Source organism: Echinops telfairi, unplaced genomic scaffold, assembly GCF_000313985.2.
Source record: "Echinops telfairi isolate 266 unplaced genomic scaffold, ASM31398v2 ScPeMD7_5592;HRSCAF=6446, whole genome shotgun sequence".
Lineage (NCBI taxonomy): Eukaryota > Metazoa > Chordata > Mammalia > Afrosoricida > Tenrecidae > Echinops > Echinops telfairi.
This window is the reverse complement of record NW_022109491.1, coordinates 14,345,944-14,359,286: the sequence shown is the minus strand read 5'-3', so window position 1 is coordinate 14,359,286 and position 13,343 is coordinate 14,345,944. Positions and strand designations below refer to the sequence as shown.

The 13,343-nt window shown below is 50.1% G+C and overlaps 1 protein-coding gene across 1 annotated transcript in view; it reads right to left on the bottom strand.

The window, feature by feature from the left end:
• PTPRT (protein tyrosine phosphatase receptor type T) overlaps positions 1–13,343 on the bottom strand; it is a 459,397-nt gene that overhangs the window by 297,548 nt on the left and 148,506 nt on the right. Inside the window, exons 3-4 of the mRNA XM_045295498.1 lie at positions 4,113–4,314; positions 2,463–2,565 (exon numbers count right to left, since the gene is read on the bottom strand). Coding sequence (XP_045151433.1) covers positions 2,463–2,565; positions 4,113–4,314 — 305 coding nt within the window. The remainder of the gene's footprint in view (positions 1–2,462; positions 2,566–4,112; positions 4,315–13,343) is intronic.

The following is a 13,343-nucleotide window of genomic DNA, read 5'->3' as shown; positions in this document are numbered from 1 at the left end:
AATGATATGATTTTTTGTTCTGGGTCTTTGATGCCTGATACTTGATCCCATCAACACCTCATGATTGTACAAGCTGGTGTGCTTCTTCCATGTGGACTTTGTTGCTTCTCAGCTAGATGGCTGCATGTTTATCTCCAAGCCTTTAAGACCCCAGATGCTATATCTTTTGATAGCTGGGCACCATCAGCTTTTTTCACCACATTTGCTTATGTACCCATTTTGTCTTCAATGATCATGTTGGGAAGGTGAGCATCACAGAATGCTTGATTGTTAGAATAAAGTGTTCTTGTGTTGAGGGAGTAATTGAGTCGAGGCCCAGTGTCCATCTGCAACCTTAATTCTTAACATATAGATGAGTACATAGTTCTATTTCCCTCTTGTTATATATATATATATATGAACATGCCTATATATAGACCTCTATAAATGTCCTTTGCCTCCTGGTTCTTTCTTCTATTTCCTTTTACTTTCCTCTTGTCCCACCAGCATGTTCGGCTTTCATTCAGGTTTAGTAATTCCTCGCTGCTACATTGCCCGTGATTAAGCTCCACTAGGCATTCCATGCCCTTCTTTCCATTGATTTTAGTTCACTTGTTGTTCCCTTGTCCCTGGGTTGGTCTCGCCCACCTTCCTTTCTCCCACCTCCCCTTCTCCCATATTCCCCCGGAACCATTGGTCCTGTTCTTTTCATCTCTGAGTTATTTATCTCGCCTATCTTATCTAGATAGACATGCAGATACATTAACAAGTGTAAAAACCAGGAAAATCCAAATACAACAGCAAAGGAAGTAAAACCCAACAAAACAATAACAGCAACAAATAAAACAAAAACAAAATAACAATCACAAAAAGAAAACCACTGACAGAAATGGAAAAGGTCTGTTTGTTGGTCTTTATGAGTGTTTTCCAGTCGAGTCTGATGGGGTGCCATCCTCTGTCTCCAAAGTGTATTTTTGGTATTCCCCGGGGATTTCATCACTTTGCTCCCCTTGCTGCTCTGTTGCATGCCCTTAGTGTTTCGCCCCAGCATGATGGGGTCAGACTGTGCACTATTCCCGCATTGTGTCTCCAGTGGTGCCCCCCCCACCCCCCCGCAGTGCCATGGTGTAGTGAGGGATGATGGGGCTGGCTCTACAGTCCTCCCCATGCATTGTCTGCTCTGAGCAGGAACATTGTCCATGGGGCTTGGTGGGGCAGGATGTCCTCTCCTCCCTCTCCATCCCTTTGCGTTTCTCCCTGGTACTCTAATCCGATGCACCCCTCTCCCCAAGCTGTAGCCCAGTGCTGTCCTCTGAATGCATTCTTCTGAGAGGGGGTGGTATCCACATAGTTAGGATTGGGACCAGTCCCATAAACTATGTGATTTGTTCCTGGTTTATTCGATATCAAATCCCAAGCACTGAAGTCGCGCCTGACATGCACTTGCTACCATTGAGTCGATTCTGACTAATAGCACCCCTGCAGAACAGGGTCGAATGACCCCTATAGGTTTCTGAGACTGTAACTGAATAGAAAGCCACATCATCCCCCATGGAGCAGCTGGTGGTTTCAAACTGTTGACCTTGAGGTTAGCAGCCCAATGAGTAGAGTAATCCACTACACCACCTGGGCTCCTGATGTAGACGAGATGCTCAACAAGTATTTGTTGATTGATGGGCCAAATGAATGAATGGATCATTTTATTCCCTGGTGCCCCATCCCATGCCAATGATTCCTTGCTGAACTGCAGTAAGCCAGCCTGCCAACCACTCCACCCAACACTCTACAGCATTTCAAGGGGCTATAATCCTGTCTGCTGGGGCCCTGAACCAAGATAGCCATCAGCATAGGAGCCACAACCCTTCTGCAAATGTAGCTTTTGAAAGAGAGTTAGCCATCCCTCACACTCCTCCCGATCCCATGGACTTATGCTGGGACAACTTGGCTGCTGACATGCTTGGGCTACCTAGATCCAAGTGTGCTCCTGAACCCTAAGCTCTCCTGGTACAGATCAGCAATACAACCTTGGGAGCAATTCTCTGTCCTGCTATAGGGCTCAGAGAGCCTCGGCTCCATGAGTTCTGAGCGCTTGACCCCTTCTTGAGTTCTGAGTGGGTGTTTTGTTTCCTTGTGTCTGTCCAGAGTTCATCAAGTCCACCTGTCGGTTACTGGCAAGAAGACGTGGGAAGATGGTCTTGCCAAGAGGCTTCTTTCCAGGCTCCCTAACTCCACACATGAATTGTATTTTAAGGTATGTTTCAGAAAGTTCTCTCCCCACCCACTTGACCTCCCCATCCACATATTTCCTCTGACCCAGCCTGTCAGTCATCCTCCAGGGTGGGAGTGGTAGGAGAGGCTCCTAGCTCTCTGACCAGGGCCGGGGGCGGCTGAGCATCTTCCTGCAGGGATCTTTGCCCTGGGAGTAACCCCACTCAGGTCCGACAATGGAGACTGCAAACTCTGAGGCAAGCAGCTCGGCTCACCTGACCGGGGCTCCCCGGGACTGGGCCGGCTTCAGCATCACGGTGATGGTCGTGTCTGTTTCGTTGAGCGGAGTGTCTGTGTCATACTCAGGCATCGACGGGGCTAGGTAGGCAACAGAGAGAGGTGGTCAGCACAGGTCCCAACATCCCCCCTACTCCTCCCCGGGAAGATAATGAGGATGGCTAGGAAGGAGCTAAGTTAGAAACGGGAAGTCAGCTACAAGTCACAGGGCATCCGGGGCTTTCAGCAATTGTGGGCCTCATGCCCAGCATGCTAGGAGGCCCTTCAAGGTACAATCTGGGGAAGGGTGGTGACGATGGGACCAGAACTCTTCAGAAATCTGGAAGTCCCCCACCAAAAGAACATCTAGATGCAGGATGTACGGGCACTGAACAAAGATAGGAAATGAGTGCCGTTGATTTGTTAACCGTGCTTACCATGCAAATGAAAACAAGGGTGAACTCTTCCTCCTCTACCTCAGAAATAATAATCATAATAATCACATGGGCCTCCACTCCCCTCCCGCCCATATTCAACTGAGGGGGAGTGTGACTAACTCTAATCCCTTTGCAAGGTAATTTAGCCATTTGTATTAAGAGCTATTAAAATGCACATCCCTTCTGACTCAGTATTTCAATTTCTAGAATCTAAGCCTAAAGTTATAATCCAAACTAATGAACTGAACTTTATTCCATCATGTGTTTATTGAAGCATTGTTTTATTTTAAAGGAAAACAAAACACATGAGCACAGCCAATCTATCCAGCGACAGGGTGCTTTTCATTAGATTGCCATCCATCCACTTGCTGAAACTTTATGATGACAGCAGTGTAGCAACGTGGCAACGGCTTAGAACAGAGGTTCCCAAACTTGTTGGGCCTCCTGTCCCCTTGACAGGGGAACAAAATTCCTCAGCAGCCCCGCTGGTAATGAAAAGCTTTTGTCTTCTAGGCTGTAATCCAGGACAGAGTGTAGGCATTTGCTTTGACAGCGCCCTCTGGACCATTCCAGTGACCCACTGGGGGCACCATCGCCTACTTTTGGGAACCCTGGCTGACAGAGTCAGGGTCAATGGAAAGCACAACCCCCACGAGTTTGGCTCTATGTCAAACGCATAGGCACGCAGCAGGAATTGCATGGTTATTTTGGAAAACGAAAATGCTAAGAAAGATTCTGAAAGCAAGTGACCAGGGCTGGAGGGGGCCCCATTGAGGATGGCCGGGTGTAACCTTGGACCATTGTGCCTCTGTAACAATCATCCGTTCATTCATCCATTCACGCGTCCACCAGACATTTCACGAGAACCTCCTCTGTGGCCTGCAGTGACAGAAATATGCCTGAAAATTAAGTCACTTCTTCTCCCTGTTTTTTACAAACCAATTTGTATGCAAAGAGAGTATACTTTTGATCTCAACCTGTGGCCAATTATTTGGTGAATCACACTGAATTAACATCTTTTTTCAAAATATACTTTAAGAAGTTCCTAGATGAGGCCCACCCCCCTGCCACCCCCGGTGGTGGATCACCTCTGCTCTAAGGACACGTAGCAATCGTTGGTTCCATCCCCTTCTACCCCCAAGAGACCTAGGGATGGGGAGGAAGAAACCCCAGCCCAGGCCTCTGTAGCCTTTCCCTCTCTGGGAGCCATACCTGAGATCTTGGTAGCAATGCGAGTGGTGACTGGGGGCCCAAAGCCCTTGGCTGTGCTGGCCTTGATGGTGAAGGAGTAGGTGGTCCCGGGATACAGACCCACAAAGAGGTGGTGGGTTTCATTGCGGAGCTTGAACACTTTCCCTCTCTGGCTGGAGAGGTCGGCACTCGGGTCCAGCGAACCTACAGCCTTGTAGTTGATCTGCACAACAACCCAGCAGACGGACAGGTCAATGCCAGCAGACAGACAGGTCACTGTCCCACCCAGGAATGTGGCTCAGGCTGCTGGGAGGCACAGCCAGGGCAAGGGGGGACAGCAGCTGCCCAGGACTGACCACCTGACAGATGACACATGGTCCCAAGGGCGGCATTGCAGACACTCAGAAGCCAGGCTGTCCTAATACGACCTGAGCCACAAATGCAACCCTGCACTTTCTGGCCACCCCATTAAAGAAACAAACAAACAAACAAACAAACAAGAAGTGCAATTGATTTTAGTGATCCATTCTATTGAGCCTAATAAATCCATCATATTCTCATCCCAACATAACCATCAATAGGAAAATGTGAAAGAGATCATTTGCATTATTTTTATTCCTATGCAGTCTTAGTAAGAAAGGCTGTATCTGACCCTGAGCGCACATTTCAACTTGGGTAAATCCCATCTCAGAAGCACCTTAGCCCCTCCTGAGTAAGGGATTCTCTATTAGCAGCACACAGGGGTACTGCGGGTGGGATGGACATGCTGCCTCAAGCTCTTCTTACAAAGGGCCCCAGCCCTTCCGCTCCATGGGGTTCTCCTCCTCTGCTCCAGCCTGTCTCTGCTGAGAGGGAAGACTTCAAACCAGTCCTGCCTTGCTCATTCACGGCCAACCCAGCAAAAGCAGAACTGACCCAATTTTGCAAAATGTGAGTGACCCAGAACAGCCACCAGATTGGGACAAGTGATCTGTGCGAGTTGCATAGCAACCAAATCTCTTGGTGGGCAGAGTCTGAAAGAGTGGCCCTAATCCAAGATGGCAGCCAGCCACCCTGCTCGTCTTCCCAGTCCTGGCAAATGTCCAGGGTCTGGCAACAGGCTCCTGGTAGGGCTCACCGACCCTCTTCAGGGTCCCCCATTCCAGGGTGGAATGCCAGTCGTTACTCCAGATCCCCCACATTCTACGAAAACGTGTCTGCTCCAATCCCCCTATGTTGACCTTGCCCGAGCCGGTTCAAATGAGGCAGAAGCCCAGCTCAGAACAGGACTGTCACCTTGACACATGGAATCACTCACTTCACCGTTTAATAAAGGGGAGAGGAATCAGCCGCCTTTCTCCACGACATGTGGTGCCATCGCCAGAAGCAGATAACTGCTCATTTTACTTTTGAGATCTAGTTGGTGCATTCCAAGTCTGCCTGAGTCTGACTGTCCTCTTCAGTTGGGGATACTCTTGCGGGAACCAGAAATAAACACAAGTGGCATGAGGAGTGGATTGACTTCTCAATAGAATGGAAGCCACATGAGGACCAGGCCTGGTTGAAATCATCTGGGGCTGCCAGAAGCACAGTGTCAGAGCCTAGAATTCAGGAGGTACTCACAAAATGTTTGTGAGTACATCAGTAAGAGAATGAATGCATCCTTTAATTAATGATATGCAGATAGAATGATTGGTTCCCAAACTTATTTAGCCAAATGCCCCCTTTGGGGACAAATAATGACCCAGTGCCCCCCTGGCAATGAAAAACCTTTTGTATTAGCCCACCCACCCCTGGCTGTTAGCTTTCAGTTGCTCTGGGCTGCCTGTTCTCCACAATCCCTCTGGGTACCCCCTGCCCACCCCAGCCCTCCTCAGAGGCAAACACAGCAAGCCTGTCTTTCTTTGCCCGAGGGTTTTCTCTATGGGTGCTTGGTCCAAAGGGCTGGGTACTTAGCACACAGGTGCCAGCAACTCTCAACCAGCCACCGATGGGTGCATTCATGCCCAGACCTCTCACAGGAGCTCACCCAGTTTTCCAGGCATTCAGCTCGATGGGCCCCCAAAGTACCAAACAAAATTGAACCAGTCGTCAGTTGAATCTGACTCACGACGATGACGCTGTGCATCCAAGTGGACTGTGCTTCTTAGGGTTACAAAGGGCAGATTTTTCTGAGGTGCCTTCAGGGGAACTTAGCTCACCAATTTGTCAGTTAGCAGCTGAGTGCGAACAGGGAAGCATCACTTAGCGAGCCTCCTCCATGTGTCGCTAGCTGGACAACATATTCATCGGTGGCTAACCAACACACCATCTCTCCTCCATGCTTCCTGACTTATTGGTGTTTCCGCCTTATCGCTGTTGTTGTTGTTGTTGTTAGGTATTCTTCAGTCAGTTCTGCCCAGTGACCAACAGAAGGAAACAGTCCCTGGCTGGTACCATCCTCAAAAGCCTTGCTAAGTTTGAACCCATTGTTGCAGCCACCGCGTCACTCCATCTCTTTGTTGCTGACCCTCTACTGTACCGAACGTGATGTCGTTCTCTAGAGACTGGTCCCTCTTAATAACATGCATGCCCACGGTACATGAGACTAAGTCTCCGCATCCTTGCTTCTAAGGAGCATTCCGGCTGTTCTTCCACACCAGAGCTGTTCATCCTTTGGACAGTCCTTTGCCAACACTGAAGTTCAAAGGTATCAGTTCTTCTTGAGTCGTCTTGCTCCTTGCTCTGGGGGTGTAGTAGGCTGCGCATGGAGCTGCTAATGCACAGGTGAGTGGTTCAAGCCCACCCACTCAGCAGGAGAAAGTTGAGGCCGTCTGCTCCTATCACGATGTCAATTCTCAGACACTCAGGGGGGCAGTTCTACTCGGACCAGTTGGGTCAAAAGGAGTTAGAATGGACTTAATGACTGTGAGTTTGGTTTGAGGTCTTTGGCGGCATTGTCCAGATGTTGAATACATATGAGGTGATTGAAAATAGTATGGCTTGGCCAAGGCAGAGGCCTCTAGTCCCCAGAGTGACATCTTGGCTTCTTAACAAGGTAAAGAGATCTTTTGCAGCAGGTATTTGCCCTTGCCACAATATGTTCTTTGACTTCTTGAAAATAACGCTTTTCATGAGCACCTTCTCTGATACCCAAGAGCCTTGACTGTGGGTCCAAATGGAAGGAAAGCCCTTGACCACTCCCACAGCTGCCAAATAATCTGTTACATCCAGTCCCTTCTCTTTGGGCCTGCTTCTGAAGGGCCCACAATTAAGGCAGCTAGTGACTGGGAAGATATCTCAGGGGACAACCGAGCCACCCTAGAGAAGGATGGCATGGAGTCAGAGCCGAAGAAAGGATTCCAGAGAGAGAGAAGTGCAGAGGCCCAGGGTAGAGGAGGCTTGGAAGAACTGAGAGAAGTCCCTATTATAGAGTGAGGGGCAGATAGGGCAAGTAGACCTTCTGTAGTGGGCTCAGGACGCTCGCTCGTTTTCCCCAGTGTCAGAGGAGAGCCCTGGTTGTGACAACAAAGCTCAGTGTACCAGTGGAGGTACACACGTGTCTGTGCATCTTAAAACTCGCCCTGGCTCTTCCTGCAGGTGGGTGGCAACTGCATTGGTACACAGACACAGGGAGGGAAAACTCATGCCTTATTTACTAGCCAATTCCTTTCCCGAGCTCCAAATTCAATCCGAAAAGGATTCAATCTCCACAGAGCTGTCAATATAACATAGCGCGTTCCCCTGCTCTCCTAACCTTTCCTGGTATTACAGGATCCTCACTTACTTGTAATGAAACACTATGAATAAATCAATGTATGTTAATATAGCGTGCCTTCAATTTTTTATGAAAGGCTTCGCCAAATCTAATTCCCACTGCTTTGTCAGAAACAGTCTTTGAAAAATTTAACTTGCAAGTTTTACGAAGTTAGTGGGGGGATCAGGAGGGGGTGGGAAGGAAGGAAAGAGGATGAGAACGATGGAATGGGATGGAGCTGTGGCCATAATACGCATAATGCAATTGTGTGGGGTGGATCCCCTTTGGGAACGGGAGCTCAAGGGAGGTGTGTTGGAATGGCCATCATAAAGAGTGGGAGGCAGGGGAGGGGGGCGGGGGGGAGGGGGAAGGAGAGGTTACCAAGAAGTCTGACCACCCTGAGATCCTGGGCCTGGAGCAACCAAGTGCCGGTGTCCCCTTCATCCCTGATTGCTACCAATGCACTCTCCACCCAGACGCCAGAGGGAGTTGCCACAACAAAAGCCAATCCCTCCTTTTCTGAGAAAGGAGACCGCAATGGCTTCTCAGCTTTCTCAGGATTAAGTCTATGCTATTTTCTTGCCCTAAAAGACAGTCCAGGGGCTGGCCTCCCCTTCCCCATCCCTCACTGCCATCGTGTTGGTTCCCAGGCCTCTCGATCCTATCAGACAGAGTAGAACTGACCCTTTGGGGGTCGTTTCCCAGACTTTAAGTCTTTATGGGAGCAGAAAGCGTCCACTTGCTGACCTTGCACTTAGCAGTACAAGGTGTAACCCATGACACCACCAGGGCTGCTGGGACCCTCCCAATCTCCCTGGGGTACTCTGGAGCTGAAAAGGGTCAGGGTCCCCCAATCCACAGGGTCTTTTCACCGGCTTACTTGGTCAGCTGGGCTCACCTTTCCCTCCCGTGCCTTCTCCTCCTGATGGTCACGGACTCCGCATCCTTCCTCAGACCTCAGTTACAAAGACACTTTTCACGAGCACCTTCTCTGATGCCCACGTCCTCCTACACTTTGTTCCCAGAACCAGAATGCCCTTCTGAGGCCCCCGACTAATCTTGTGTGCAGAAAGTGAGGAGGACTTAAAGCACTTGCTGATGAAGATCAAGGACTGCAGCCTTCAGGATGGATGACAACTCAATATAAAGAAAACCCCAAACCTCACTACTAGACCAAGAGGTAGCATCATGGTTACAGAGAAAAGATGGAAGTGGTCAAGGATTACGTTACGTTCTGCTTGGACCCACAATGGCTGCTCATGGAAGCAGCACTAAAGAGACTGAATGATGCACTGCATTGGGTAAATCTGCTGCACAGCATCTGCAAAGCAAAAATGTTACTTTGGGGACTAAGGTGCACCTGACCCCAGTCATGGTTTTTAGGAGACTGACGAAGAGTCGATCCACTTGCAGGATGGTTCTGGCGAATACTGAGAGTGACACGAATACTGAGAGTGACACGCACTGCCAAAGAACCACCCAATCTATCTGAGAGGAAGTGCAGGCAGAAGCAGACAACAAGATTTTCTCTCACATCCTTTGGACATATTATCAGGAGAGACCAAGCCATGGAAAGGCCATCATGCTTGGTAGGGTAGACGGGCAGAGAAGAAGGACAAGACCCCGAATGAGATGGATGGACCCAGTGGCTGCAACAATGAGCCAGAATCGGCATGGCGGCACCTAAGAACAACAGTAGGATGGGTTTGAACCACAACGTTCCCATGAGAAGCTAAGCACGGAGCCACTGGTATCACAGGGGCAACCACAGGAAGACTACGTTTAGGTCAGGCGAATCTGACCTTAGTTCTTCTGATAAGTGAAGAATTTCAAGCTAGAGAGGAGGCCCAGATAATTGAAAAAGAAGAAAAAAATCCATACACATCAGCGTCTAGTGGTGACAGAAGAAAACTGAGTTCCAATTTACCCACTGACAGCTTGACTCTCCTCTATAATGTAGACCCTGCCCCTCTGAGATAAAGCCTGGGGTCTTCATCCCCAACCCTTTGGGTCATCAGCTCCTTTAAGTGATTCATCCCAAGTGTTCCTGACTTTCTCCAACGGATTCCAGCCCATACTCTGGATGCATCAACACACTGGAATCGTAACACGGTGAAGGAGCAAGTAAACAACAACAGGGGCAGCTCATCACATAAAGGATTTTATTTGTTTTCCCTCCTGTATGATCAGCACCACCACCTTTTAAACATTATTATTTAATTAGCTGTAAAAGTGTCTCCAGGCATGGACTTTTCTATCATGGTGATGTCAGAGGAAAATCAAAGGAGGCCAACTTGACACAATCCCTTCACGTGACCGTGGTGTGTTCTTGTGAGCTGCACCCACTTGCTCCTGACTCACGAGAACTAATGGGCAAACGTTGCCCAGTCTCGTACCAGCTTCCAGATGATTGGTGTGTTTGAGCCTGTTGTCGTGACTGCTGGGCCAGTCGCTTTGTGGATGGTGTCCCTACTTTTCAGCTAAACAAACAGAATTCTCCATCGAAGGAGCATTCTGGTTGGATCATGATAATGCAGTGATTTTTGAAACATTGTTCCCAACACCTTAAAAATACATTGCAAACCTGCTCCTTCAGAAGAGACGTGTGAAGGCCCGGATGTCTCTGCGATGCATGTGCCAGTGACTTCATGGCCACAGGCCCTGATATTCCTAGAGAGCTGAGCACTAGCATAGCAACCCACGAACAGCCATGACTGACACGTGCACTGCTGGTCCCTGATATCGAGCCATGGAGGGAATTGCCACTTTTGTGCAAACGCAGCTACTGTTTTTGCTTCTGTTGAGGTTTAATCATTGTCCCCCAACAACACATGCTTGGTGATGCTCTGTGGGTCCTGATATGAAGGCAGCCCAGTTTTTAACTTTGGGGACAAAGAGCAGTGCCGATGGGGATTCCTTTGGCCACTCAGAAGCCAGGAATCTCCCAGGGAAGCTGGATTGCATTGGGTCAGGCCGGTGGCCCTCAGCCCTGGCTGAGAATAGAATTCTCTGGGGGATCCTTTATAAAAATAGTCATGCTTGAGCCCACCCCAGACCAATTGCATCAACCTCTCTGGATAGGAGGAACTCAGATTGATACTTTCGGACACCTTCCCAGGAGTTTCTAATGGACAGCCATTAGAATGGCTGACCTCAAAGCACGAGGGGCATTAAGCAAGAGAATTGTGAGTGGCATTCCCATGTGCCAAGGGAAGGCCCCTGGGAATGACGTGCTGGAAAGAAACGGAGAATCACGGACTGGAACACCACAGCCCTCCCCGGGGCAGGTTGGAGTCATTGATGAACGCGAGAGCTGGTGGAGGAGACTAAGGGGAACCGGATATTTGCATAGCCTCAAAGCATCTCTCCCACATTGACTCATTAGAGTTACTGGCATCCCTCCCTCCAGGAAGAGGAGCCTAGTTGCTCTCTCCTTGCGTGTGGGCTGGATTTAGTGACTCACATGGGATGAGCGGAGTATGACAGGGAAACATCGGCAGTTTATGGTGGTGGCATCTGGCCAGCACGGCGTGAACCCGGTGGAGGAGCTTGTGTCACCAAGGAGCACTACATCAGGTTCAGACCAGAAGCCGAGGAAGTGAAGAGAAGGGATGGGTCTGAGCCATGACTGCAGAAGGATGAGGTCCCCGGAAATGTAGGAATAAGGGGGTGTCCATGTGTGGCTCTGAGTCAAAGGGGGCGTGGGGCACTTCCTCAGACCAGATGCCACGGGAAATGCTGCCCTATGTGTTCCACGATCTGATTCTCCTAGGGCTGCAGATGCCCAGGAACGAGGAGAGGGGTCCCAACCTGGGGGAGGCAGGATCTGTTTCAGCAAGAGTAGTGGGGCCAAGGCTCTGGTGTGTCAGCACATCAGCCGGGTCCTCTGCTTACACGTGGAGCAGAGAGTGACAAAGTCCTGGACAGGTGGACCAAGCTTCTCCAATTCACACACCCAACCTCCAGGGATAGAGGTTCCAACAGCCTCCCCCACCCCCCACCCACCCCCAGCCACACACACACACACACACATGCACACACTCCTTATGGGCTCAGTTTACTGTCTCTGGGCCATCCCTGCCTTGCCAGCACAGAGCACAGGCCCTGAACTACTAGCATAATGGCTCAGCTGCTGCCTGGCAGGCAGCTTGTTCTAGCCATGTGTCAACTTTCTCGGTCGCCATTGATCAGAAAGCCGTGGCAGGAGGGGAAGTCGGCTTGTTTGCCCAACATGCTTCTGCTGATTTCCAATCAATACCCTGTGCTCTGACTTCAGCTGGGTTTCCTGGTGCCTTGGGGAATCAGACACTAGGAAAACGCAAGCTGCTCAGAATCCAGCGGCTCCGGGTCCTGGGTACCCACCCGCCGGCGGCAGCCTCAATCGCAAGGGAGGCCAGCAGGTGATAATCACAGAACTAACGGGTATGGATCGAGGGCTCACCATCTATGCGCCCTCGCTGTTGTCTGCTTCACCGCCCCACCCCAAGTTCCCTCTACGACCTGCAGGTCCCTGAATCTAACACCCCCTTTGCTGTCTCCCCCTCCCCTGCCCCCCATGGGAGGGACTTGCTGAGAGCTTCACTCTTTCTAAAGGCAGCGCATTTCAAAGGTTTCGGTTAGAGTCCCTTAGCGAGTCACTATCCACTCTGATCACGCTAAACTCCTTTCTCCTAAACTGTCATCACATGAGCAAAATAATATGAAGCTCAAACCCCAGTTCAACTTTTAATCTCATGCTGGGGTGTCCGGGGTGCTATGATTTTGTTATTTTCACCTAAACCTTCTTTGCTTAATGAGTTTGTCTGGTGATATTCCCAGTGGCCTTCTGTCTGCATGATGACACTGCTTGGTTTCCTCTGTGTAAGCGGCCTGCCTCCCAACTCCCCTCTTCGCTGATCTTGGTTCTGCTGAGTTTAAGCTGGTTACCCTGCTAAGCGGTGTGCCTGCTTCCTCTCCAGCTGGCTTTGAAATGGAGACGTGAGCGAGGCTGAGACCATGTCGCCATGCCAGTGCCCTTCTGGCAGAGTCATCTTGGGGGGTGCCTTCCTGAAGGGCAAGGCCAGGATTCTATTGACTTATTGCTGGATCTGCCAAGCTCCCAGCCTGGCACAAGACAAGCGTCAAAGAGGTTTACCAAGTAAAAGAGGATTAAGAATGAAAATGTAACAAATCTGGGATGCGGTCCAGCTGGGACTTGAAAAAGCCCAGGATATTGCCTGCCTCCCCCAGACCCCTGCTGCCCTCCACCCTGCCTCCTTGTCCTTGGCCACTCCATTGGCTTCTCTGTGCGACAGGAGCTCGTGGGGAGATTGGATGTGGGTGCTTGCAACTGTCAGACCACAAGGCTTCGCAAAGGGTCTGTCCTGGCCCGCCATTTCCCAGCAGGGACTTGATGCGCATCCCTGCCATCTGGTCCCTGCGTGTCTGGCACGTTGTTGGCACTCAACAATCACACATTTAATAATTGATGAGGCCCAGTTGGCAATGCCTCTGTCCCCTTGTGCGGGAGTTTCCAACTCTGCAGAAATAGAAAGTCC